Raw genomic sequence first — 26,812 nt, 5'->3', positions numbered from 1 at the left:
CCAATTCTTTATCTTCCCATTCCATCTTGGCCTGGAGGAGGGCATCAAGAACCTCCCTGCCAGGGTCGATGCCTGAGAAGACGTAGTATCGCGCTCTCACTCTTCTGAAGAAATCAACATTGGAGTAATTAGGGTTAGCAGCATGAGGCACATACGCCAAGTCCAGATAAACTGGTGCAACTGTTCTCTTCGACTTCCTGCTTGTTTTGCGCTCTTTGCGTGGGGTGTGTGTACTAGGCGTATCTGAGGGCTGAAGTGGCGCTGGTGCAGGCACTGGTGATGGCAGGCCAAGAGGCTTGCCCCACTTCTGCAGGGTATCTTTGGCATCACGTGCAGCATCACTTTCTTTTGATGCTGATGCTGAAGCTGTAGATGATGTAATAGTTACAGAAGCAGTAGAAGTAGTTGATCCCTCTTCCTTGCTCATCACCTTGGTAGTTTTCCATGTCTGGTTTCTGTTAAGCTTGTCTTCACTCTCAGTCATGGATGGCTCCATGGCTCGAGATGGAAGATTTCCGTTATCATAGTCCCCAGCTTGCTCACCATACATGAACTGATCCATGTGTCCACCAGAAGGAGGGTGATACTCATATACAGGCTCATCATCATACTCTTCCTGGTATTGCAAACCTGTGGCACCATAGTGCGTCGTATATGCAGCAGATGAATGCTGACTAGTTGAAACTTTACTAACTGCATCTCTTGCCTCGGAACGTGTTTCTTTGTGTGATGACATAAAAGTGTCTCTACTACTAGCATCACTGCTAACAGATCGAGGCCGTTCCTCTTTGTCGGTTATATCATCACTCACCATACGCCGAGTGACTGTGGTGACAGTGCTGGCCATCACTCCCTCAGAGGCATCAGTATCACTGTCAGTTGTTACAGTGCGAGTAGTACGTGAAATAACTGTCGGCTCACCACTGAGACTTTCATCACTTGTCCAAGGACCAGAGAGTGAGTGTGAAGTGGTGTAAGTCATTGATCCGGGCACTCCACTAGAATGCTTCCTGCGAGTAACTGGAGATGGCGATGATGAACCAGAAATCTTTCGCATAATGTCTTCTGAAATTTGTTGATCACCAAGAACTTCAACAACTTCTCCACCTGGCATTTCCTCTGTCTGAACTTCTTCCCCATCTTCATAGTATTTTGTGATCACTGTCGTTACTTTCCTTACTACAACACGTCCAGTCCTTGGGCTACCTGGGGCACCCTCTGTACTGCTTGTTGATGACTTTCTGATGGAACTAATTCTCTGACCCTCATGCATTGTGCTCTCTTCACTTGTTGAGACAGATTCCCTTGAACTCCTAATATCATCATGGGTAGTCTCAGAGCTAGATTTTGACATGTCAGAGCTGACTTTACTGCTAGATGAAGTTGTTTTTACAGATTCTTCTGAACTGATAGTCTTCCTACTTTCACTTGTTTCAGATGCAGATTTTGTCGAATCGGATTTCATTTCGAAACTATCTGATGACTCTAGAGAACTAATTGACGACTCCTTTAGTGTACTGATGATTCTGCTCTCAGAAGGCAACTCACCCATTCCCATTTCTGTCGCCTCCTTGTCATCGATGGTTGTTCGTATAACAGATGTCACAGACTTATCGCCAGTGAGCCTCTGCATTGTTTCTGTTTCTGTCTTTGCAACACCACTTGTGATAGTTTTTGTCTCTATTGGTCCACTTGTAATGGTTTGCCTAATAGTTGTTCTTGTATCAGATTCGAAAGGTTCTGTGGTCTCTACAGTTTCTTTTGGTTCACCTCCAGTAATAATTGTTCTCCTTGTGACTGTTCTTTTAGTAATAGTGCCTGATTCTGATGGTTCTTCAACAGTTTCCACTGTCTCAGAGGGTTCGCTTCCACTGATAATGGTTCGCTTTACAGTGGTTCGAGTTACAGATTCAGATTCTGAAGGTTCTTCAAGGGTTTCCATAGTTTCAACTGGTTCACCACCGCTAACAATGGTTCTCCTGATGACTGTTCTTTTAGTAATGGTGCCTGAATCTGATGGTTCTTCAACAGTTTCCACTGTCTCAGAGGGTTCGCTTCCACTGATAATGGTTCGCTTTACAGTGGTTCGAGTTACAGATTCAGATTCTGAAGGTTCTTCAAGGGTCTCCACAGTTTCAACTGGTTCACCACCGCTAACAATGGTTCTCCTGATGACTGTTCTTTTAGTAATGGTGCCTGAATCTGATGGTTCTTCAACAGTTTCCACTGTCTCAGAGGGTTCGCTTCCACTGATAATGGTTCGCTTTACAGTGGTTCGAGTTACAGATTCAGATTCTGAAGGTTCTTCAAGGGTCTCCACAGTTTCAACTGGTTCACCACCGCTAACAATGGTTCTCCTGATGACTGTTCTTTTAGTAATAGTGCCTGATTCTGATGGTTCTTCAACAGTTTCCACTGTCTCAGAGGGTTCGCTTCCACTGATAATGGTTCGCTTTACAGTGGTTCGAGTTACAGATTCAGATTCTGAAGGTTCTTCAAGGGTCTCCACAGTTTCAACTGGTTCACCACCGCTAACGATGGTTCTCCTGATGACTGTTCTTTTAGTAATAGTGCCTGATTCTGATGGTTCTTCAACAGTTTCCACTGTCTCAGAGGGTTCGCTTCCACTGATAATGGTTCGCTTTACAGTGGTTCGAGTTACAGATTCAGATTCTGAAGGTTCTTCAAGGGTCTCCACAGTTTCAACTGGTTCACCACCGCTAACGATGGTTCTCCTGATGACTGTTCTTTTAGTAATAGTGCCTGATTCTGATGGTTCTTCAACAGTTTCCACTGTCTCAGAGGGTTCGCTTCCACTGATAATGGTTCGCTTTACAGTGGTTCGAGTTACAGATTCAGATTCTGAAGGTTCTTCAAGGGTCTCCACAGTTTCAACTGGTTCACCACCGCTAACAATGGTTCTCCTGATGACTGTTCTTTTAGTAATAGTGCCTGATTCTGATGGTTCTTCAACAGTTTCCACTGTCTCAGAGGGTTCGCTTCCACTGATAATGGTTCGCTTTACAGTGGTTCGAGTTACAGATTCAGATTCTGAAGGTTCTTCAAGGGTCTCCACAGTTTCAACGGGTTCACCACCGCTAACGATGGTTCTCCTGATGACTGTTCTTTTAGTAATAGTGCCTGATTCTGATGGTTCTTCAACAGTTTCCACTGTCTCAGAGGGTTCGCTTCCACTGATAATGGTTCGCTTTACAGTGGTTCGAGTTACAGATTCAGATTCTGAAGGTTCTTCAAGGGTCTCCACAGTTTCAACTGGTTCACCACCGCTGACGATGGTTCTTTTAGTAACTGTCCTCTTTGTAATGGTCTCAGATGGCTCTTCTATAGTTTCTACTGATTCTGTGGGTTCACCTTCACTAATGATAGTTCGTCTTACGATTCTCCTCGTTGTAACAGTCTTAGAACCAGTTGGTTCTTCATAGGTCTCTACTGTTTCACTTGGTTCACCTTCATCGACAATGGTTCTTACAATTTTCTTTGTAGTAATTGTTTCGGAATCTGATGGTTCTTCATGGGACTCCACTGTCTCTACTGGTTCTCCTTCATGAACAATTACTCGCCTCACAATTCTCCTAGTTGTTACAGTTTCAGAATCAGTAGGTTCTCCATAAGTCTCCGTGTATTCAGAAGGTTCAGCCCCAGTAACAATAGTTCTAACAATCCTTGTCTCTGAAGGCTGTTCAATTGTTTCCACGGTTTCTCTAGGTTCACTACTAACAACTGTTCGCCTAATAACGGTCCTAGTGGAAATGGTTTCAGAATCTGATGGTTCTTCATAGGTTCTCACTTCTTCTCCAGGCTCTTCACTAACTATGGTTTGTGTGATAATTGCTGTAGTATCAGTTTCAGGTTTTCCAGTTGTGATGTACTTGTGAGATATTTCCTTTTGGTCTGTAGTGAATTCCTTCGTCAAGTGGCTGGTGCTACTAATTTCCTTACTATCCTTAATATGAGTCGCCTGTGAAGATTCTACAGTGGATAATGTTTCCTTAACAGAACTAGACTTATCAGTAATGGCAGTGACAGACTTGTACTCTTCGGTTGACACTTGCTCGGAGGTTGAAGTTTGTGTCTTGCTTGAAGTGATCTCTTCAACTTCAGCCATGAGCTTCTCTGCAATTATAGCTGAAGTTGTTTCGATATGGTCTTTACTTTCTTTAACCTCTTTCACAATACCCTCAACACCACTGGAGGAGGAGGAGGAAGAGGAGGGTGGAGGAGGTGGCGAAGACTTATCAGATGATGGTCTTTCGTCATCTCCTTTAACTGGCTTAGGTGTAGGAAGATCGGATAGCTTTTTGTCATCAGCAATTGTAAATGCAAGTTTAGATGCTGATGTCGTGGTGGTAGAGGTTGATAGAGATGAGTCATGTATTGATGAGATGAATGTACGAGTGATTGAACTAGTTGTGGAAGATTCTTCTGCTGTTACAGCTGAGGTGAAGCTTGTATCTTTGCTCTTGATTTCATCTTTGGTAACTGATTCAGCTTTACTAAAGACTGAAGATTCACTTTCTTGTAGGGATGATGCACTTGACGAAATTGGGAAATCAGGTTTCCCTATGGATTTTACTGGCGAAGGAGGTGGAGAAGCAGGTTCCTTAAAATCTTGGAAGGAAGTTTTACTAGTGGTCACAGCCGTTTTGATTCCTTGAACCACTTCACTGACTCCAAAAGCTTCTGTAAATGATCTGACAGTCTCACTCATTTCTTCTTTAAATATCCCTTCAGATATGTCACTCTCAGATGATCCTGTTGTTACTTTAGGTTGTTCTCCAAGATATGATGGATCCTTTGGCAGGTCCTTTGCATCTACAGATGTAACATCACTCTTTGAGCTTGCAGAGGCATCACTCTTTGGAGATACCATTATGGCCTCTTGGGTTTCTGAGAATGTTGCTTCTCCCTTATAGCTAACAGATGTTTCATCTTCCAGACCTGTTTTGGTCTTTAGAGAAGTAACATCTGTCAGCAATATTTCTGACTTTGTGCTTTTGGACACATCTGATTTGTCTACCATAACCTTTGTGCTATCTTTACTACTGACCTCGGTAGTAGACCTATGGACAGTTGAAAATACTGTAGTGCTATCACTCTTTGTGCTTTCAGAAACAGATTCAGAAACCTTTTGGATTTTATCTGTTGAAACTTCACTTATAAGCATTGTTTTTACTGAAGCATCCTGTACATGCTCATCTATAACAGATGCCTTTTCTGATATCTTCATATCACTTGTAAATGATGGGAGAGTCTGGCTTTCCAGACTGGATAATTTATCCCTGTCATCGTAGGCAGAATCCTTTCCAGAAGCTTCACTCTTGCCTGAAGTGTCACTGCGAGGAGAAATGGGTTTTCCTTCATCAACATCTCTGTCTGTGTCAAGGACAGGTTGTAGTCTAAAGGAATCTAATGAGTCTAAACCATCCTTTGCGGCTATATCGCTTACAGTGGTATCACTTTTTGGAGATATAGAACGTCCACTATCCATTACAACCATGCTGGTCTCCATCATAGTCTTTTCAGTCACAGGATGTTTTTGTTCTCGTCGAACAATGTCTGATATGGATGAAATATCTGAACGAGGAGAGGCTGGAGGTTGATCATCATCACGACCCTCAAACTGACCACTCAATTCAGCTTCATACCCATCACTACGTGGTGACATTGAAGGCATATGATGAACATCAGATGACAGATCACTGCGAGGAGACTGTGGTATGTAGCTCCTAGGCTCAATGTCAGTTATAGTCTTTTGATCATCTAGTTGTGTCTTGATATGTGATATACTTGAGAGGGAAGTTTCATCTGTGGACTTCTGCAAGTCATCTCCACCAAGACTGCCATACATTGAAGCTGACATCATGTCTCCAGTCTTGTCAGTTTTTGTTAAAGCCTCATCAAGCACACCATGTACAATAAAGTCTTCTCCATACATAGATGAAGACATAAGATCTTCACTGGGCTCATACATAGATGAGGTCATGATATCAAAACCTCCATGCACAGATGTAGCCATCGGATCAGTTTCTGATTTACTAATGATATCCTCTGTAAATGCAGCTGTTGTTTCTTCATAAATTGATGAAGTCATGACATCCGATTTCTCCTTATGAACTGCAGTTGTAGTAAAACTAGATGTAACAGCGAAAGGTGCACCTACCTCACGTGAGGTTGGTGATAGAGGTGTTGATCCAGGAGTGGTATCAGGGGAAACAGTGACAATTTCAGCACGTTCTGCTTTTAACATAGCATATACTGGCTCCTCACTTACACCTGAATCCAAATAAGGCTGTGTCACTTTGACACTTTCTGAAGGCATATCTGCTGATCTAACCTTTCGTTCTGCGGTGAGAGTTATGTCAGATTTATCAATAATATCACTCTTTATACTAGCAACTTTGTCAGATGACTTCTTGGAAACATCTTTAGAGCTAACATCACTCTTAGCGCTTAGTGAGGTGTCACTCTTAGGGGATATGGGTGCTTCGTCCATGGGTTTATGTAATACATCTTGGGTGATTATGCCACTTTTTAGGCTAAGAGAGATATCACTCTTTGGAGAGACTGGAATTTCGCCTTTCTTTGGTTCATCCTTAAAGCTGCTATCACTCTTAATACTATCTGATCTATCACTAGACAATGATTTCTGTTCTGTAGATACCTTTGAAACTTCAACTGTCAAGGGTTCTACTTTTCCAGCCATAGAACCTGTATCACTTTTTACACTAACAGAAATATCACTCTTTGACGACAGTGGCATATCTTCTGTGATACTCTTTGTAATGCTTTCTTTACCAGCTTTTGAACTAGTATCACTCTTCTCACTCACAGAGATGTCACTCTTTGGTGATTCTGGTGCAGGATCAAGAGGCCTTTTAGTAGTGTCTATCATCAATAGGCCTACTTCCTCCTTCGCACTTGAAGAGCTAAAGTCACTCTTGGCACTGATAGATACATCGCTTTTTGGTGACAATGGAGCTTCATCCTTTGACTTTGTGATAACATCAAATACGTCTTCTTTCTTGGAGCTAACATCACTCTTAAGGCTTATTGTTTCATCAAAGGATTTCCTCATAACATCAATATCCATCGTGTCCTCCTTTCTAGACGAAATGTCACTCTTTGTGCTAACAGAAATGTCACTTTTTGGAGAGGACATAGCTTCTTCGGCAGCTATATCACCCTTAAGAGATACTGATGCTTCTTCCACTGGCTTTTTGGATATATCAGTAACCAGAATGTCTTCCTTCTTAGAGCTAACAGCACTCTTAGCACTAACAGAGATGTCACTCTTAGGAGAGATTGGTGCTTCTTCTGTGGGTTTCTTAGATACATCAATACTTAGAATGTCTTCCTTCTTAGAGCTGACATCACTCTTCGCACTAGCACTGATGTCACTCTTAGGAGAAAGAGGTACTTCATCTGTTGGCTTCTTGGATACATCAATATCCAGAATGTCTTCCTTCTTAGAACTAACATCACTCTTAGCACTAACAGAGATGTCACTCTTAGGAGAGATTGGTGCTTCTTCTGTTGGTTTCTTTGATACATCAATATCTAGAATGTCTTCCTTCTTAGAACTAACATCACTCTTAGCACTAACAGAGATGTCACTCTTAGGAGAAATTGGTGCTTCTTCTGTTGGTTTCTTAGATACATCAATATCTAGAATGTCTTCCTTCTTAGAACTAACATCACTCTTAGCACTAACACTGATGTCACTCTTAGGAGAGATTGGTGCTTCTTCGGTTGGTTTCTTAGATACATCAATATCTAGAATGTCTTCCTTCTTAGAACTAACATCACTCTTAACACTAACACTGATGTCACTCTTAGGAGAGATTGGTGCTTCTTCTGTTGGTTTCTTTGATACATCAATACCCAGAATGTCTTCCTTCTTAGAACTGATATCACTCTTAGCACTAACAGAGATGTCACTCTTAGGAGAGATTGGTGCTTCTTCTGTTGGCTTCTTAGATACATCAATAGCTAAAATGTCTTCCTTCTTAGAACTAACATCACTCTTAGCACTAACAGAGATGTCACTCTTAGGAGAGATTGGTGCTTCTTCTGTTGGCTTCTTAGATACATCAATAACTAAAATGTCTTCCTTCTTAGAACTGATATCACTCTTAGCACTGAGAGAGATGTCACTCTTAGGAGAGATTGGTGCTTCTTCTGTCGGTTTCTTTGATACATCAATATCTAGAATGTCTTCCTTCTTAGAACTAACATCACTCTTAGCACTAATAGAGATGTCACTCTTAGGAGAGATTGGTGCTTCTTCTGTCGGTTTCTTAGATACATCAATATCTAGAATGTCTTCCTTCTTAGAACTAACATCACTCTTAGCACTAACAGAGATGTCACTCTTAGGAGAGATTGGTGCTTCTTCTGTCGGTTTCTTTGATACATCGATTCCAAAAATGTCTTCCTTCTTAGAACTGACATCACTCTTAGCACTAACAGAGATGTCACTCTTAGGAGAGATTGGTGCTTCTTCTGTTGGTTTCTTTGATACATCAATACCCAGAATGTCTTCCTTCTTGGAACTGATATCACTCTTAGCACTGAGAGAGATGTCACTCTTAGGAGAGATTGGTGCTTCTTCTGTTGGTTTCTTAGATACATCAATATCTAGAATGTCTTCCTTCTTGGAACTGATATCACTCTTAGCACTAACAGAGATGTCACTCTTAGGAGAGATTGGTGCTTCTTCTGTTGGTTTCTTAGATACATCAATACCTAGAATGTCTTCCTTCTTAGAACTGATATCACTCTTAGCACTAACACTGATGTCACTCTTAGGAGAGATTGGTGCTTCCTCTGTTGGTTTCTTTGATACATCAATACCTAGAATGTCTTCCTTCTTAGAACTGATATCACTCTTAGCACTAACACTGATGTCACTCTTAGGAGAGATTGGTGCTTCTTCTGTTGGTTTCTTAGATACATCAATATCTAGAATGTCTTCCTTCTTAGAACTAACATCACTCTTAGCACTAACAGAGATGTCACTCTTAGGAGAGATTGGTGCTTCTTCTGTTGGTTTCTTAGATACATCAATATCTAGAATGTCTTCCTTCTTAGAACTAACATCACTCTTAGCACTAACAGAGATGTCACTCTTAGGAGAGATTGGTGCTTCTTCAGTTGGTTTCTTAGATACATCAATATCTAGAATGTCTTCCTTCTTAGAACTGACATCACTCTTAGCACTAACACTGATGTCACTCTTAGGAGAGATTGGTGCTTCTTCTGTTGGTTTCTTAGATACATCAATATCTAGAATGTCTTCCTTCTTAGAACTAACATCACTCTTAGCACTAACAGAGATGTCACTCTTAGGAGAGATTGGTGCTTCTTCTGTTGGTTTCTTAGATACATCAATACCTAGAATGTCTTCCTTCTTAGAACTGATATCACTCTTAGCACTAACACTGATGTCACTCTTAGGAGAGATTGGTGCTTCTTCTGTTGGTTTCTTAGATACATCAATATCTAGAATGTCTTCCTTCTTAGAACTGACATCACTCTTAGCACTAACAGAGATGTCACTCTTAGGAGAGATTGGTGCTTCTTCTGTTGGTTTCTTAGATACATCAATACCTAGAATGTCTTCCTTCTTAGAACTGACATCACTCTTAGCACTAACAGAGATGTCACTCTTAGGAGAGATTGGTGCTTCTTCTGTTGGTTTCTTAGATACATCAATACCTAGAATGTCTTCCTTCTTAGAACTGACATCACTCTTAGCACTAACAGAGATGTCACTCTTAGGAGAGATTGGTGCTTCTTCTGTTGGTTTCTTAGATACATCAATATCTAGAATGTCTTCCTTCTTAGAACTAACATCACTCTTAGCACTAACAGAGATGTCACTCTTAGGAGAGATTGGTGCTTCTTCTGTTGGTTTCTTAGATACATCAATATCTAGAATGTCTTCCTTCTTAGAACTGACATCACTCTTAGCACTAACAGAGATGTCACTCTTAGGAGAGATTGGTGCTTCTTCTGTTGGTTTCTTAGATACATCAATATCTAGAATGTCTTCCTTCTTAGAACTAACATCACTCTTAGCACTAACAGAGATGTCACTCTTAGGAGAGATTGGTGCTTCTTCTGTTGGTTTCTTAGATACATCAATATCTAGAATGTCTTCCTTCTTAGAACTAACATCACTCTTAGCACTAACAGAGATGTCACTCTTAGGAGAGATTGGTGCTTCTTCTGTTGGTTTCTTAGATACATCAATATCTAGAATGTCTTCCTTCTTAGAACTAACATCACTCTTAGCACTAACAGAGATGTCACTCTTAGGAGAGATTGGTGCTTCTTCTGTTGGTTTCTTAGATACATCAATACCTAGAATGTCTTCTTTCTTAGAACTAACGTCACTCTTCATACTAACACTGATGTCACTCTTAGGAGAGATTGGTGCTTCTTCTGTTGGTTTCTTAGATACATCAATATCTAGAATGTCTTCCTTCTTAGAACTAACATCACTCTTAGCACTAACACTGATGTCACTCTTAGGAGAGATTGGTGCTTCTTCTGTCGGTTTCTTTGATACATCGATTCCAAAAATATCTTCCTTCTTAGAACTGATATCACTCTTAGCACTAACACTGATGTCACTCTTAGGAGAGATTGGTGCTTCTTCTGTTGGTTTCTTAGATACATCAATATCTAGAATGTCTTCCTTCTTAGAACTAACATCACTCTTAGCACTAACAGAGATGTCACTCTTAGGAGAGATTGGTGCTTCTTCTGTTGGTTTCTTAGATACATCAATATCTAGAATGTCTTCCTTCTTAGAACTGACATCACTCTTAGCACTAACACTGATGTCACTCTTAGGAGAGATTGGTGCTTCTTCTGTTGGTTTCTTAGATACATCAATATCTAGAATGTCTTCCTTCTTAGAACTAACATCACTCTTAGCACTAACAGAGATGTCACTCTTAGGAGAGATTGGTGCTTCTTCTGTTGGTTTCTTAGATACATCAATATCTAGAATGTCTTCCTTCTTAGAACTGACATCACTCTTAGCACTAACAGAGATGTCACTCTTAGGAGAGATTGGTGCTTCTTCTGTTGGTTTCTTAGATACATCAATATCTAGAATGTCTTCCTTCTTAGAACTAACATCACTCTTAGCACTAACAGAGATGTCACTCTTAGGAGAGATTGGTGCTTCTTCTGTTGGTTTCTTAGATACATCAATACCTAGAATGTCTTCCTTCTTAGAACTAACATCACTCTTAGCACTAACAGAGATGTCACTCTTAGGAGAGATTGGTGCTTCTTCTGTTGGTTTCTTAGATACATCAATATCTAGAATGTCTTCCTTCTTAGAACTGACATCACTCTTAGCACTAACAGAGATGTCACTCTTAGGAGAGATTGGTGCTTCTTCTGTTGGTTTCTTAGATACATCAATATCTAGAATGTCTTCCTTCTTAGAACTAACATCACTCTTCATACTAACACTGATGTCACTCTTAGGAGAGATTGGTGCTTCTTCTGTTGGTTTCTTAGATACATCAATATCTAGAATGTCTTCCTTCTTAGAACTAACATCACTCTTAGCACTAACAGAGATGTCACTCTTAGGAGAGATTGGTGCTTCTTCTGTTGGTTTTTTAGATACATCAATACCTAGAATGTCTTCCTTCTTAGAACTAACATCACTCTTCATACTACCACTGATGTCACTCTTAGGAGAGATTGGTGCTTCTTCTGTTGGTTTCTTAGATACATCAATATCTAGAATGTCTTCCTTCTTAGAACTGACATCACTCTTAGCACTAACAGAGATGTCACTCTTAGGAGAGATTGGTGCTTCTTCTGTTGGTTTCTTAGATACATCAATATCTAGAATGTCTTCCTTCTTAGAACTGACATCACTCTTAGCACTAACACTGATGTCACTCTTAGGAGAGATTGGTGCTTCTTCTGTTGGTTTCTTAGATACATCAATACCTAGAATGTCTTCTTTCTTAGAACTAACGTCACTCTTCATACTAACACTGATGTCACTCTTAGGAGAGATTGGTGCTTCTTCTGTTGGTTTCTTAGATACATCAATATCTAGAATGTCTTCCTTCTTAGAACTAACATCACTCTTAGCACTAACACTGATGTCACTCTTAGGGGAGATTGGTGCTTCTTCGGTTGGTTTCTTAGATACATCAATACCTAGAATGTCTTCCTTCTTAGAACTAACATCACTCTTAGCACTAATAGAGATGTCACTCTTAGGAGAGATTGGTGCTTCTTCGGTTGGTTTCTTAGATACATCAATATCTAGAATGTCTTCCTTCTTAGAACTAACATCACTCTTAGCACTAACAGAGATGTCACTCTTAGGAGAGATTGGTGCTTCTTCTGTTGGTTTCTTAGATACATCAATATCTAGAATGTCTTCCTTCTTAGAACTAACATCACTCTTAGCACTAACAGAGATGTCACTCTTAGGAGAGATTGGTGCTTCTTCTGTTGGTTTCTTAGATACATCAATATCTAGAATGTCTTCCTTCTTAGAACTAACATCACTCTTAGCACTAACGCTGATGTCACTCTTAGGAGAGATTGGTGCTTCTTCTGTTGGTTTCTTAGATACATCAATACCTAGAATGTCTTCCTTCTTAGAACTGACATCACTCTTAGCACTAACAGAGATGTCACTCTTCGGAGAAATAGGTGCTTCTTCTGTTGGCTTCTTAGACACATCAATATCTAGAATGTCTTCCTTCTTAGAACTAACATCACTCCTAGCACTAATACTGATGTCACTCTTAGGAGAGATTGGTGCTTCTTCTGTTGGTTTCTTAGATACATCAATATCTAGAATGTCTTCCTTCTTAGAACTGACATCACTCTTCGGAGAAATAGGTGCTTCTTCTGTTGGCTTCTTAGACACATCAATATCTAGAATGTCTTCCTTCTTAGAACTAACATCACTCTTAGCACTAACAGAGATGTCACTCTTAGGAGAGATTGGTGCTTCTTCTGTTGGTTTCTTAGATACATCAATATCTAGAATGTCTTCCTTCTTAGAACTGACATCACTCTTAGGAGAAATAGGTGCTTCTTCTGTTGGCTTCTTAGACACATCAATATCTAGAATGTCTTCCTTCTTAGAACTAACATCACTCCTAGCACTAACACTGATGTCACTCTTAGGAGAGATTGGTGCTTCTTCTGTTGGTTTCTTAGATACATCAATATCTAGAATGTCTTCTTTCTTAGAACTGACATCACTCTTAGGAGAAATAGGTGCTTCTTCTGTTGGCTTCTTAGACACATCAATACCTAGAATGTCTTCCTTCTTAGAACTAACATCACTCTTAGCACTAACACTGATGTCACTCTTAGGAGAGATTGGCGCTTCTTCTGTTGGTTTCTTAGATGTATCAATACCAAAAATGTCTTCCTTCTTAGAACTGACATCACTCTTAGCACTAACAGAGATGTCACTTTTAGGGGAAATTAATGGTTCAACAATAGGTTTGCCTGTCATATCTATTTTCATGGTATCCTTTGTAGAGGATATGTCACTCCTAATGCTCTCTTCACTCTTTATACTAGCTTCACTCTTTTCAGATATATCGCTTGGTGCGCTGGGCTCACTCCTTGAAACATCTTCGGGTTTCATTGCGTCATGAGCTACAAGTTCTCTGGCACTAATATCACTAACTACACTGACTGAAATATCACTTGTGGGAGAAATAGGAACTTTTTCAGTGGTTTTTCCGACTGGCGCGGCGGTCTCCTTTGCCATTTCAGTAGCTGGAAGATCTTTTGTAATACTTTTTCTCGTTTCAGTTACGTACATTGCTTTTTCAGTATCCGTTACTATGTCATCCTTCACACTAATCGAAATGTCACTCCTAGGTGACTCTGGAGCTTCATCTTTGCCTTCTAATTCGGCAGTAGTAGATTCTTCTGGAACTTTAGCACTAGTATCGCTCTTTGCACTGACTGATATATCGCTTTTTGGTGACAGAGATGCGAGAGATTCGTCAGTTGGCTTTTTGGTGACATCAACTGAAAGTTTTAGATCTGTAATTTCCTTAGTACTTATGTCACTCTTTATACTTGAAGTATCACTTATCTTTGTTACTTCTCTTTCCATGAATTCATCTTTGTATTCTTTGAAGACATCACTCCTTGTGCTTATCGATACGTCACTCGTTGGGGATACAGGTGCTAAAACATCCGATTTTTCAGTTGTATCTGGTTCAGACTTTATGCCCTTCTCACTGACTTCACTTACTGAGGATACCGAAACTTTGTCGCTTATGATCTGTTCTTCAATTTGTAAAACACCATCGCTAGTGTGAAGCTTTCCACTGATGTCACTACTAATGCTACTCTCAACACTTTCTGTTGGGGAAAGGTCTCGTTTCACACCTCGCATTCTCTCTTCTCCTTCAGTCGTATCTGTTGTAATTTCAGTCACAGTTTTCTCTATTGCCTTTACAAATTCTTTGTCATATTCTCCTTTGGTAATAATCACATCTTCAGTAATGGCTTCTGTTGTTACCTCCTCTTTTGCAACCTTTACTTCCTTCGTGATATCTATCACTTTTTCCTTCTTCAAGATGTCCTCTGTAACCTTTTCTTCTCCCACTACTATAGCTGTGGTCTTTGTAATCTTGTCTTCCACCTTCATTTCTTCCATGGCAAATTTGTCTTTCTTAACCTCTTCTTCGGTGGTTTCTTCGACAAGAATTTCCTTCTTTAGAATATCTTCCTTTGCAACTTTCTCATCTATAGTGACATCTTTTTTCAATTTTTCTTCGGTTACTTCCTCGACCATACGAACTTCTTCCTTAGAGGGTTCCTCTTCCTTTTTCAGTGGTTTCCCCTCTTCCGTTTTTGGGAAAGCTTCATCCTTAGTGTCAAGTTTCTTGCCTTTGGTAACGTCCTCCATAGGAACTTTATCTTTTGTGATTAAATCTTTTTCTTCTGTGATTTTTTCTTCTTCCATAACCATTTTTATTGAAAAGTCTTCCTTTGCAGTTATTTCAACAATATCTTCCTTTTCAACTTTTCCATCTTTCTTAAGAATGTCTTTTGTAAATTCCTCCACCGTTACTTTCTCTTCTACCGTTTCTTTTGACGGAATTCCTTCCTTTGTTACCTTCTCAGTAGTAACAGCTACTTTTGACACTTCTTCTTTGGTTACAAATTCTTCTACACTCTCCTTCTTTGATATTTCTTCCTTTGTGGTCTTTGCTGTCACAGTCTCTTGAATTTCTTTTTCTTCTTTCCTCAACATTTCTTGTTTGGCTATTTCCTCCTGCGTCATATCTTTCACGATTTCCGTTCTTTCTTGTGTCCATAAAATGTCTTCCTTTGTTGCTTTCTCTTCTGTGATTTCAACCTTTGAAATTTTTTCTTCCTCTACAACCTCCTTTGAGATTCTTTCTTCTTCTACAACCTCCTTTATGGATATTTCTTCCTTTGAAATCTTTTCTTCTTCCACAACTTCTTTCTTTGAAATCAGTTCTTCCTCGACAACTTCCTTCTTTGAAATAAGTTCTTCCTCGACAACTTCCTTCTTTGAAATCTTCATTTCCTCTTCCAATGTCTTGTAGACTTCCTCCTTTGAGACGGTTTCTTTGAGAGATATTTCCTCTTTTGTAATCTCTTCTTCGACAATTTCTGTGACTACTTTTTCTTCCTTCTTTAAGATTTCTTCTTTAAACACCTCTTCAGAAACTAACTCTCCTTTCTGCAGAACTTCCTTTGTGACCTCTTCCCCAACTTCTTCCTTTGTGATCTTTTCTTCAATTTCTCTCTTGACAACTTCTTCCTTGGAGATTTTTTCTTCGTCGATTTCTTCCTTGGTAATTTGCTCTTCAACAGCCTTCTTTGGAATTTCTTCCTTTGCGATCATTTCTATCTTTGAAACGTCTTCTTTGGTGATCTTTTCTTCAACTTCTTTCTTTGTAACTTCTTCCTTTGTGATAACTTCGTCTTTCTTTGGAACTTCTTCCTTAGTGATCTTTTCTTCAACTTCTTCTTTAGTGATCTTTTCTTCAACTTCTTTCTTTGGAACTTCTTCCTTTGTGATAACTTCGTCTTTCTTTGGAACTTCTTCCTTAGTGATCTTTTCTTCAACTTCTTTCTTTGGAGCTTCCTCCTTTGCAATAACTTCGTCTATCTTTGGAACCTCTTCCTTGGTAATCTTTTCTTCCTTCGTGATAACTTCGTCTTTCTTTGAAACTTCTTCCTTCGTGATCTTTTCTTCAACTTCTTTCTTTGTGATAACTTCGTCTTTCTTTGGAACCTCTTCCTTAGTAATCTTTTCTTCAACTTCTTTCAATGGAACTTCTTCCTTCGTGATAACTTCGTCTTTCTTTGGAACTTCTTCCTTAGTAGTCTTTTCTTCAATTTCTTCTTTAGTGATCTTTTCTTCAACTTCTGTCAATAGAACTTCTTCCTTTGTGATAACTTCGTCTTTCTTTGTGACTTCTTCCTTAGTAATCTTTTCTTCAATTTCTTTCTTTGTAACTTCTTCCTTCGTGATCTTTTCTTCTACTTCTTTCTTTGGAACTTCCTCCTTTGCAATAACTTCGTCTTTCTTTGGAACTTCTTCCTTGGTGATCTTTTCTTCAACTTCTTTCATTGGAACTTCTTCCTTGGTGATCTTTTCTTCAACTTCTTTCATTGGAACTTCTTCCTTGGTGATCTTTTCTTCAACTTCTTTCTTTGGAACTTCTTCCTTAGTAATCTTTTCTTCAACTTCTTTCTTTGGAACTTCCTCCTTTGCAATAACTTCGTCTTTCTTTGGAATTTCTTCCTTAGTGATCTTTTCTTCAACTTCTTTCTTTGGAACTTCCTCCTTTGCAATAACTTCGTCTTTCTTTGGAACTTCTTCCTTAGTGATCTTTTCTTCAACTTCTTTCAATGGAACTTCTTCCTTAGTGATCTTTTCTTCAACTTCTTTCAATGGAGCTTCTTCCTTCGTGATAACTTCGTCTTTCTTTGGAACTTCTTCCTTAGTAATCTTTTCTTCGGCTTCTTTCTTTGGAACTTCCTCCTTTGCAATAACTTCGTCTGTCTTTGGAACCTCTTCCTTTGTAATCTTTTCTTCAACTTCTTTCTTTGTGATAACTTCTTCAATTTCGTCTTCCTTTTCTTCAATTTCTTTCCTAAGAGCTTCTTCCTTTTTGATCTTTTCTTCAACTTCTTCCTTTGTGATCTTTTCTTCAATTTCCTTCTTAGGAACTTCCTTTGTGACTTTTACTTCAGCAGTTTCTTCTAATTGTTCTAATTGTTCTTTTTCTTTCTTAACAGTATCTTCCTTTGTAATTTCTTCTACTTCCTTTACTTCTTTAGTGACTTCATCGGTGTCTACAACTTCTTCTAATTCCTCTGCCTTTGCAACTTCTCTAGCGATTTTTTCTTTTATTGCATAGTAAAGTTCAAGACTCTTTTCTTCCATTACAGCTTCTTCATCAATAAACTCTTCATCTGCTCTTTCGATTTCCGTCTTGGAGACGATGTCTTCAGCTGTGATATCCACCTTCTTTGTTACTTCCTCTTTTGTGATCTTCTCTTCAACTTCCTCCTTTGTGACCTTTTCTTTAACTTCTTCCTTCGTGATCTTCTCTTCAAGTTCTTCCTTTGTGATAAATTCTTCAATTTCTTCCTTCATTACCTTAACTTCAACCTCTTTCTTTAGAACTTCTTCCTTGGTAACTTTTTCTTCAAATTCTTTCTTAGGAACATCTTCTTTGGTGATCTTTTCTTCCTTTGCGATAACTTCTTTCTTTGGAACTTCTTCTGCGACTTTTTCTGCAATTTCTTTCTTAGGAACTTCTTCTTTCGTGATCTTTTCTTCGATGTCTTCCTTTGTGATCTTTTCCTCAACTTCTTTCGTGATCTCCTCTTCGACGTCTTTCTTTATGATCTTCTCTTCAACTTCCTCCTTCGTGATCTTTTCTGCAACTTCTTCCTTTGTGATCTTCTCTTCAACTTCCTCCTTTGTGATCTTTTCCTTAATTTCTTCCTTTGTGATCTTTTCCTTAATTTCTTCCTTTGTGATTTTTTCCTCAGCTTCTTCTTTCGTGATCTTCTCTTCGACGTCTTTCTTTGTGATCTTGTCTTCAACTTTCTCCTTTGTGATCATCTCTTCTTCTTCCTTTGTGATCTTCTCTTCAACTTCCTCCTTCGTGATCTTTTCTGCAACTTCTTCCTTTGTGATCTTCTCTTCAACTTCCTCCTTTGTGATCTTTTCCTTAATTTCTTCCTTTGTGATCTTTTCCTTAATTTCTTCCTTTGTGATCTTTTCCTCAGCTTCTTCTTTCGTGATCTTCTCTTCGACGTCTTTCTTTGTGATCTTGTCTTCAACTTTCTCCTTTGTGATCATCTCTTCAACTTCTTCCTTTATGATCTTCTCTTCAACTTCCTCCTTTGTGATCTTTTCCTTAATTTCTTCCTTTGTGATTTTTTCTGCAACATCTTCCTTTGTGATCTTCTCAACTTCCTCCTTTGTGATCTTTTCCTTAATTTCTTCCTTTGTGATCTTTTCCTCAGCTTCTTTCGTGATCTCTTCAACTTCTTCCTTTGTAATCTCTTTAACTTCCTCCTTTTTTATCATTTCTACAACTTCTTCCTTTGTGATCTTCTCTTCAACTTCTTTCTTCGGAACTTTCTCCTCTGAAGTTACAATCTCCTCCTTGATTTCTTCCTTGGTGATCTTTTCAGCTCCGAATGTTTCTTTTTGTACGATCTTTTCCTTTTCCTTTAGCATTTCTTCTGCGACTAATTCCTCTTTTATCAGTACGTCTTTTGGTGAAACTTTCTTTGCTTCCAAGATTTCTTTGGAAATGGGTGTTTCTTTCTTTAGGGTTTCCTCTTCTACGAATTCCTCTTTTTCTAGGAATTCTTCGGTCGTTAGTTTCTCAACTTTATAGGTTTCTTTCTTGTCGAATTCAGTTATTGCTTCATCAGTAGTAATAATTTCCTCTTTCTCCACTCGCTTTTTCACTTCATCTTTCTCCATCATCTCGGTAATTTCTTTTTCTTTTACTTCCAGGATTTCTTTGCCCTCAAATTCTAGTTCATCGATATCCTTTTCGTCTTCCACTCTTCTTTCCTTCTCTGGGATCTTCTCGAAGTCGAGTTCTTCATAAGGTGTAATTGCTTTGATAGGTTTTTTGTCTTTGACAACAGGCATCTCAATTTCTTCAGAAACCTCTGGCGAAGATTCCCTTCCTTTTATCACCGTCTTTTCTTCCCTTTCTTCGAGGGTCTGTGCAATGTCCTTCAGCAATTCTACTTTGTCTACCTTTTTCTTAATTTCTTTAGTTTCAGCAACGACCTCTCCTCTTTGAATGACTTCAGAGACAGCAGTCGCCTTAAACTCTGCATATTTTGCTTCAAAGTCTTCGATGGATTTCGATACCTTTTCTTCTCTTGAGATTTCATCTTCTTCTTCCACTTCGATCTCTTTTTCAGGCAGTTTCTTTGCTGTCTCTTTGATTATTTCCCTTTCGTGTTTTTCGGCTATAACTTCTTCTTTAATCTGTAGTTCACCCTTTACTTCAAGAAGTGGGGAACCAGCTTCAAGTTCTTGTTCAGCTGGTTTCTCCATCTCGATATCCTCTTCGTAAATATCATGTTCAATGGACTCAACTTCTTCATGTATGGGCAGGTCATCCACTTCATCTGGTGTCTTAATGATTTCACGTGGATGGACAGGTGGCGCAGTTGGTTTGAATATTGCCTCTGGAAGGGAAGTTGGTACAACGACTTCTTCCTTGGGTTTAGGACTCGGTGCCTTTTGAGGAGCCTCTTGTGGTTCGGCGGAAGGCATGGCGAAACCAGTGAAGAGACCTCGGATTGGCTTTTCTTCATATTTTTCTTTGTATTCAGTGAGCTTCGCACTGCTTGGTAGAGTTGCATAGACATCTCGGTCTTCAGTCTCGATCTTTTCATAGATATCTTCAGCTTCGTGTTTTTCCTCCAATTTAGCAATGTCTTCTATTTCTTTCGCTTCTTCTGCGATCTTGTCTTTTTTCTTTTCTTTCTCTGCTTCGTCTTCCTTTTCCGCAATGCTCACTTTCTCTTCATCTTCTGGACCTTCTTCCTCTTCTTCATCTACTTCTTTCTCTCGTATTCTTTCTTCTGTTTCTTTTTCTCCTACTGCGATTTCTCTTTCTTCTACTTCCTCTTCTTCTTCTTCCTCTTCCTCCTCTTCTTCCTCTTCTTCTTCCTCCTCCTCCTCTTCCTCTTCCTCTTCTTCCATTTCCTCGATTTCTTTCTCTGCCTCTTCCTCAACATGCTCCTCAACTTCTTCGATAATGTCTTCCTTTTCAACATGTTCAACAACACCTTCTTCGTGAAGTATTAAAGAGTCTTTTTCTTCTTCCTCTAGTTGTTGTTTGTCAATAATTTGTAAAGTGTCTTCGTCTAATTTGATTTCTTGCACTCCAGGAATGTTGGCAATATCTGAGATTCGATCCTCTTCGTCTTGATCAGGGGCAAGCATAAGGTTATCTGTCTCTTTCATGGGTGCAACAATCTCATCTACATCCTCTCGGTCTGCGGCTGCTTCTACAACAGCAACGCCGGAAACGGCTGCAGCTACTACACCTGCCTTCACAGCTGCACCTGTAATAATTCTCTTAATTGGTCCCTCAGTTTTCGGTGCAGGAGGCTTTTCGATCTTCTTAGGCTTCGGTGCTTTCCCGGCAGGAGGAGGAGCTTTTCTTGCAACAGTTCGTGTTGCTGCCGCTGGCTTGGGTGATGGCTTCAGTTCTTTTCTAGCTGCTTCGGCAGCCTTCGCCGCTCTGTTCTTGTCATCTACTAATTTCTTGTGCGTAATTTCTCGTGCAGTTGTAGTCGTAGTTTTGGAAATTACCTTTCTTTCTCTTGGTACTCTAGGAACTGTTGGTTTAACCTGTTTTACTTCTCCATTAACTTCCTTCTTTTCAGTTGGTATTAATTTTCTTGGGCGTTTCTTTAGTTCTGGAGTAGAGGGCTTCTTGGGAGTGGCTGCATCTTCAATTTTGTGCTCGGGTCTCTTAATCTTTCTTATTCTTCTCTCTGGTTTCTTTTCTGCAGGTTCTCCTTCTTCCTGCTTTTCTTCTTCTGTTTTACGTTCTTTTCTTTCTTTTCTTTCAAGACTCTTTCTCTCCTTTATCTTCCTTTCTGTCCGTGCTGCCCTGTCATCAGGTCTTGGTCTTCTGTCTCCTGTATCAATACGGGATTCAACTTTGGGCTTGCGGTATCTTTTGGGTTTCTCAGGAGTCCCGGTTTCCTTAATTTTCTTCTCCTTGGGTTTTTCTTTTGGCTTTATTTCTTTTAAGGTTTCAATTTCTAAAGAGGATTCTCTCTCCTCGCCTGTCACCACACCAGACTCCGCAGAGACGAGAGAGGCTTCCTTAACATCTAAAGGTTCCATTTCATGTATATCTTTGATTTCGGTCATTCCTGTGGTTTCTATTCTAGATTTTAAGTCTGTTACAGCACTTGTGACTTCTACAGCTTGCGTTGTGATTTCTCTTCGTTCGGCTGCATCAACTATGTCCACCTTCTTTGTAATTGTTTCTATCGATTCGGTAACTGCGCTAACTGCTTCTTTGGTTACAGAAACACCTGTAACAGCTTCCGTAATTTCCCGCGCTGTTTCTTTGGCTTCGGCGACCTTAGCCTCATCTATCGCTGCTAAAGATTCAATAGTGATGCCTTCAGTCTTCTCTTTCGTTTCTTCTAATTCGGTTGCGGCCTTTTCTTCCTTCTTCTCGTCCTTCTTTTCCTTCCGTTCTTCCTTCTTGATGACCTTCTTTTCAATCCTTCTCTCTGTTTTCTTCTCCTTCCTGACTTCACGCATTACCTTCTCTTGTCGTTCAGATCTTTCCAGTTTGATTCTTCTCCTTTCTTCCCTGCTGATGGAGCGATCTCCTCTTTCTCTCTTGATGCGGTGTGTGGGTGGGGATGGACTGACTGTTTTGCTAGGCTTGATGTCTGCTGCTAACAACTTGTCTTCAGTCTTAATTCTTTCTTCAGTCTTGATACCCTTCCGTTCTTCTATAGCGGCCTTGATGGACTTCGCTGAACAAGTGGTGTGTTTCAGATACTCTAAATTCTTTAATCTTTCTAACCCTTCAAAGATCTTGTGTTGTGGAGTACTTCCAGGGAAGAGAATTCTGGTAATTGTGTCTGTTGGGTCATTTGGTTGCCATATTAGGAGGGCACATATGGAGGTAACATTTGTGAGTGGACAAGGAAAGACTTTTTCACCGATTTTGTAGGTACTTAAACCCATGTCAGATGCGATCACTTCATTGTTCCACCTCTGCATAAACTCTCGAACTTCCTTACTGTCTCTAGAGGGATTTATCACATACATGTCTAATTTGCCATGTCCTACTTTGTGATACAAATTAATTGGTTCCATTGCATTATCACGGAAACACAAGTGAGGTTTCAAACTAATTTGTCTGAGATTTTCACGCATAATGTGTCCTTCATCCCAGAGATTAATAAGCAGTGGGTCTCTGTCTTTGTCACCATCGGGAGATTTCATATTTCCAGCAACATTACAGAAAATATGTCCAATCTGTGGATACACTGAACTAAGAGCTTTTCTACGAACAACATTAGTAATACCCATGAGATTCGAGCTGTTGAGTCTTGTGACAAGAACGGCATCCAGGCGATCCAGATGCCTTGTGAAATCCCAGAAACAGGCTTTGTAATTATAACCACCATCCACGAGCATGTTGAAGCCATTGACACCGAAGAGAGCTGAGTCACCTTGTCCACCAGGGAACACATACAGAGTGGGACGAGAGAACCGGATATTTCCCACAATGTCTGATGGTTCGAGGAGCTCCTCGATTGGTGTAGAGAGAAGGAACTGTGACAGGTACTGGACGAAAGTCGAGATCCCGGGGGTGGTCTCAATCTTGTCGTCTGGGTTTACTGTCACGCGGCATAGTTTACTGGAAAGAAGTTGTTTGCATTAGCAATAGCTTGCATGGTATATTCCAGTAAGTGAAATATCTACTCATGACTCTAAGAAACATTCTGAAAAGCACTTGTAAAAAATATTTTCCTTCAGAGTATCAGAGTCAGAGTACCAGAATCTTTTCCACACATATTCATTCAATTGACAGCAACGTAAAAGCGATAATTATCATTATACCTAAATGATTCCTTGGCAAGGTAACTGGTCGACCAGTGACCTTCTGGGGCGCAGTGAATGTCAATGGTGATGCAGTTCTCGTAAGCGTGAAGCACTCGTTGGACTTCATACTCGCTGAAGGCGGCAATAAGGTCAGCCACCGAGAAAGTCCCGTCCTGCAAGAGATCGAAATGTGAATACTTCTCTTAGACCGTCCTCATATTTTCAAAGAACGTAATAATGTATCAAAATAATGTTTATTCTTTTAAATATTAATTTCATCTATCCATGCGTTTCAAATGCACAAATTTAGGGCACATCAGCTATGAATTTAGATCTAATGTCTGTTATTATTACTATATTATCATATTATGTTACAACACACAATAACATGCTGATAAGTTTATGACAAATATTTAACCTATGAAATAACTGAAATGTGCAATAGTACTTTTTCAGGTAGGAAAACATTCTTTAATGGTAGTTTAACTTTTCAGAAATCATAGATCTGATATTAGAGATAATATATAAAGGGTTGAGTTATATCATTATATGATGAAAAATAGCTTCTCTATTTCTTATCTATCTTGCTTGCAATGGAAAAATAAGAGAAGAAAAATATGTTTTGTTTGAAAGTGACCTCATGACCTTGGTTAAACAACGCTCATTCTTTAATAACTTTAATACAAACAAATGCATTTTTATATTTTATAATGATTAATTTATCTGCATAAATTTAAAGGAACAGCTGCGTGTGTATGTGTGTGCATATGTATGTGTATTGTATGCACACAAAAGAATCAGTAACATTTACCTGTAACATCCATGATCCTGAGCCAGCGAAGGCATATCCAGCATGGATAATGTGTCTATGTTTGGTGAAAGAGGAGAGGAGGTTCTTGAGGCACTGTTGCAGAGTGTTGACTTGGGGGTGGATCAACACCTCTGCGACCAGATTCTCTGTTGCATATTGGATCAACCTTTCTCCTGAGGAACAAATTAGATGGTTTAGAATAAACATCACAAGTACCAGTAGTCATATTCCCGAGAAAGGGCATACTTTCACTTCTTGTGGTGATGTAAATAAGACAATCATATATAACATGAAAAAATAATCCAGAGCCACACTGAGAATAACAACACACTTCTTGTAGATATGCAAATACAGAAGATACATATGACATGAACAAAATCTAATGTTTCTTAAATCCTAGTAACTAAGAGTCTTGTTTAAAAAAAGAATTAGAAAAAAAAGGGTTCCATGACACTTGCCTCCCTTCTGTTCTTCTCCTTCGAGGTTAAGTTCGGCAATAGTTGTGAGTTCCTTGTGGATGTCGACATGAGCTTTTTCTTCATCCCATGATAGGAACCCTGAGGAGAAAGAGTAGCTGCATTAATATATAATTATTTAGTAGGACGGATATACGATATTCACTAATTTTATCTAAGGAAATAGAAATTATACTATCGCATGCACATTGATAAGAACAAGATTAAGATTCTGGTTTATATGAGTAATCAGATAAAGCATCTACAGATCCTGGTTGATCATATATATTCTATTGATTAAATACGAGGTATGTGCTCCACTTAATTATACCAATAACCAACATTTCTCTTGCTAAACAAAATTATTTATTCACCAGCACAAATTCTTTACCGATTAGCGTGTAATAACGCCATGGTCATAAGCATCAGTAATCACCCTTCAGTCATAGGCATCAATAATCCCCATTCAGCAAGTGATCCAACCGCCATGGCTACGGAGGCAGCCTAAAACAGCTGCTGTGGAAGTCGGTTTAAACGTGGCGAGACTCTAATCCCGGAGCGCCAGTCGCCTTAAAGCTGCCAGCTCCTTCCGCTACACCCGCACCGGCGCGCCCCTCTCTGTGTTTGTTTGTTGAGTTTTCTTGTCTTCACTGAGGTAACAGCTTTTCGTTTGTTTGTTTTTTTTGTGTGTGTACATGTTTTGCGTGTGAACAGGGTGACGATCGTTGTTTTTTTATGCGTTTGTGACTTTATGAAAACAGATACCAATTTATTTGCTTTGCTTACTTGATTTGAGAATCGTTTAAACTCAGAGATGCTACAGGATGCTTTGGGGTCTAGTACCTGAGAAGTTAAAAATTCACCTTGAGGTTATACCCCGAAAATCGCTACGCCCTCAACAAACAAGGAGGCGCGAAGAAAACAGCTTAAACAGACAAACACGGAACACGACCTCCCGGCACATACCAGAAAAGCACGGCATGATAACCGTATTCACTCGCTAATCCCCAAACCTTTAGACGAATAGGGGAGCACGACCTCCACGACCACAAAGCCGCGACGACCTATATATCCCACGGGGAAAAATGCAAGCGTCCATTGCCCTAATGCTCCACTGGTCAGCCTTGCAACGGCACCCGTAGAGGCCATCAATAGAAAGCAACAGCCTCGGGCTCGACGCTAATGAGAAAACAATGCTTGTATTTTGTGTTTGTTGTGACGTGGAATTGCGTTAATGCTTGCTACCATCTGAGTGGATATTCGCACGTATTTGGTCTGGGTTCGATGCTCATTTTATTTGAATATTAACTTAATTTTTATAGCTACTTTTAATGAAAATCAGTTAGAGAAAATATTTCTGGGTTTTTAATGTTGCTGATGCAATTTACTCCTCTGATCTTTTTCAATTTCTGTCTTGCTAGTTATGGTATCTATTTATGACGCTCCTTCTCTGTCGCCCCTTTCCTCAACCCCCCTCTCTCTCTCTTTCTCGCCCGCTCCTCCTCCCTCCTTCGAATCACCCATTCTCCCCCCAGACACCTAAGTATCTCGGCACAGAGTCAAAGCCTTCAGGACTTAAGAAAAACCCTCTCCTCGCAGCGTCTTCATCTCAGCCCGGATCGAAGACGACACACGGAGCGTCTTGGCATCGAGACAAGAACGAAGTACCTAACAATAACAGCCATTCTTGCGGTTCTCTCGAGAATCTTGAGACGGTGTCCTAGGAGAGACAAGGGGATTACCTCATGAAAGAACTTCTCTCTCAGTCACGACCGAACCAAGATAAGAGCGAAGCCAAGACGCTGCTTCAACACCTTCTCCTGTCCTTCTGATTCGTGTTATTATTATTATTATTCTTTCGTTCCCTCCACCTTTTCTCTCATTGAGGTCATCATGATTTTCTCCATTAATATGCATATTCAACCAGCATTATACTTTTTTTTGTCTAGTGGTACGGGGGAAACAATTGAAAAAAGGGGCCAATCTTATTATTAGAATAATAGTTTGTAACACAATAGTCACAGTGATAGCATGCCAATTAGAAGATTGAGATCAAATCTAATGACTTAGTGGAGAGCAATAGGCAAATCCCAGCAAATATGATATAAAATGCCTCTGTCCATCGAGAACAGAATATAATTCATTACTAATTACTTACACAAAAATACTAAACCGAATTCATAGCATAGATGGCATCAACACAATGTATAACACTGTCCAGCCTGAAGCAAACTCCCAACGCTATCCCAACATTCCGCCCTTACTGTCTTGACATTTATCCCTCGCCCTCACTTCCTCGAATAACATGTAGCCTAACCTCCTCCGGTACAGTGATATAAAAACAGACTACATGACATCCTTGTGTACACT

At 39.7% G+C, this 26,812-nt stretch overlaps 1 protein-coding gene across 2 annotated transcripts in view; it reads right to left on the bottom strand.

Moving 5' to 3' along the window:
• The window catches only part of LOC122246972 (microtubule-associated protein futsch), a 182,309-nt gene that overhangs the window by 3,942 nt on the left and 151,555 nt on the right, over positions 1-26,812 (bottom strand). The window contains exons 2-6 of one of the 2 annotated variants that reach the window (XM_086543912.1): positions 24,446-24,544; positions 23,988-24,160; positions 23,195-23,349; positions 16,739-22,991; positions 1-16,594 (exon numbers count right to left, since the gene is read on the bottom strand). In XM_086543912.1, the coding sequence (XP_086400038.1) occupies positions 1-16,594; positions 16,739-22,991; positions 23,195-23,349; positions 23,988-24,160; positions 24,446-24,544 (23,274 nt within the window). Of the gene's footprint in view, positions 22,992-23,194; positions 23,350-23,987; positions 24,161-24,445; positions 24,545-26,812 lie in introns of both variants that reach the window. The other variant, XM_086543911.1, reaches the window with a different exon arrangement.

Source organism: Penaeus japonicus, unplaced genomic scaffold, assembly GCF_977035675.1.
Source record: "Penaeus japonicus unplaced genomic scaffold, GWHDUDI00000001_assembly GWHDUDI00000014, whole genome shotgun sequence".
Lineage (NCBI taxonomy): Eukaryota > Metazoa > Arthropoda > Malacostraca > Decapoda > Penaeidae > Penaeus > Penaeus japonicus.
This window is presented reverse-complemented; position numbering and strand designations above follow the sequence as displayed.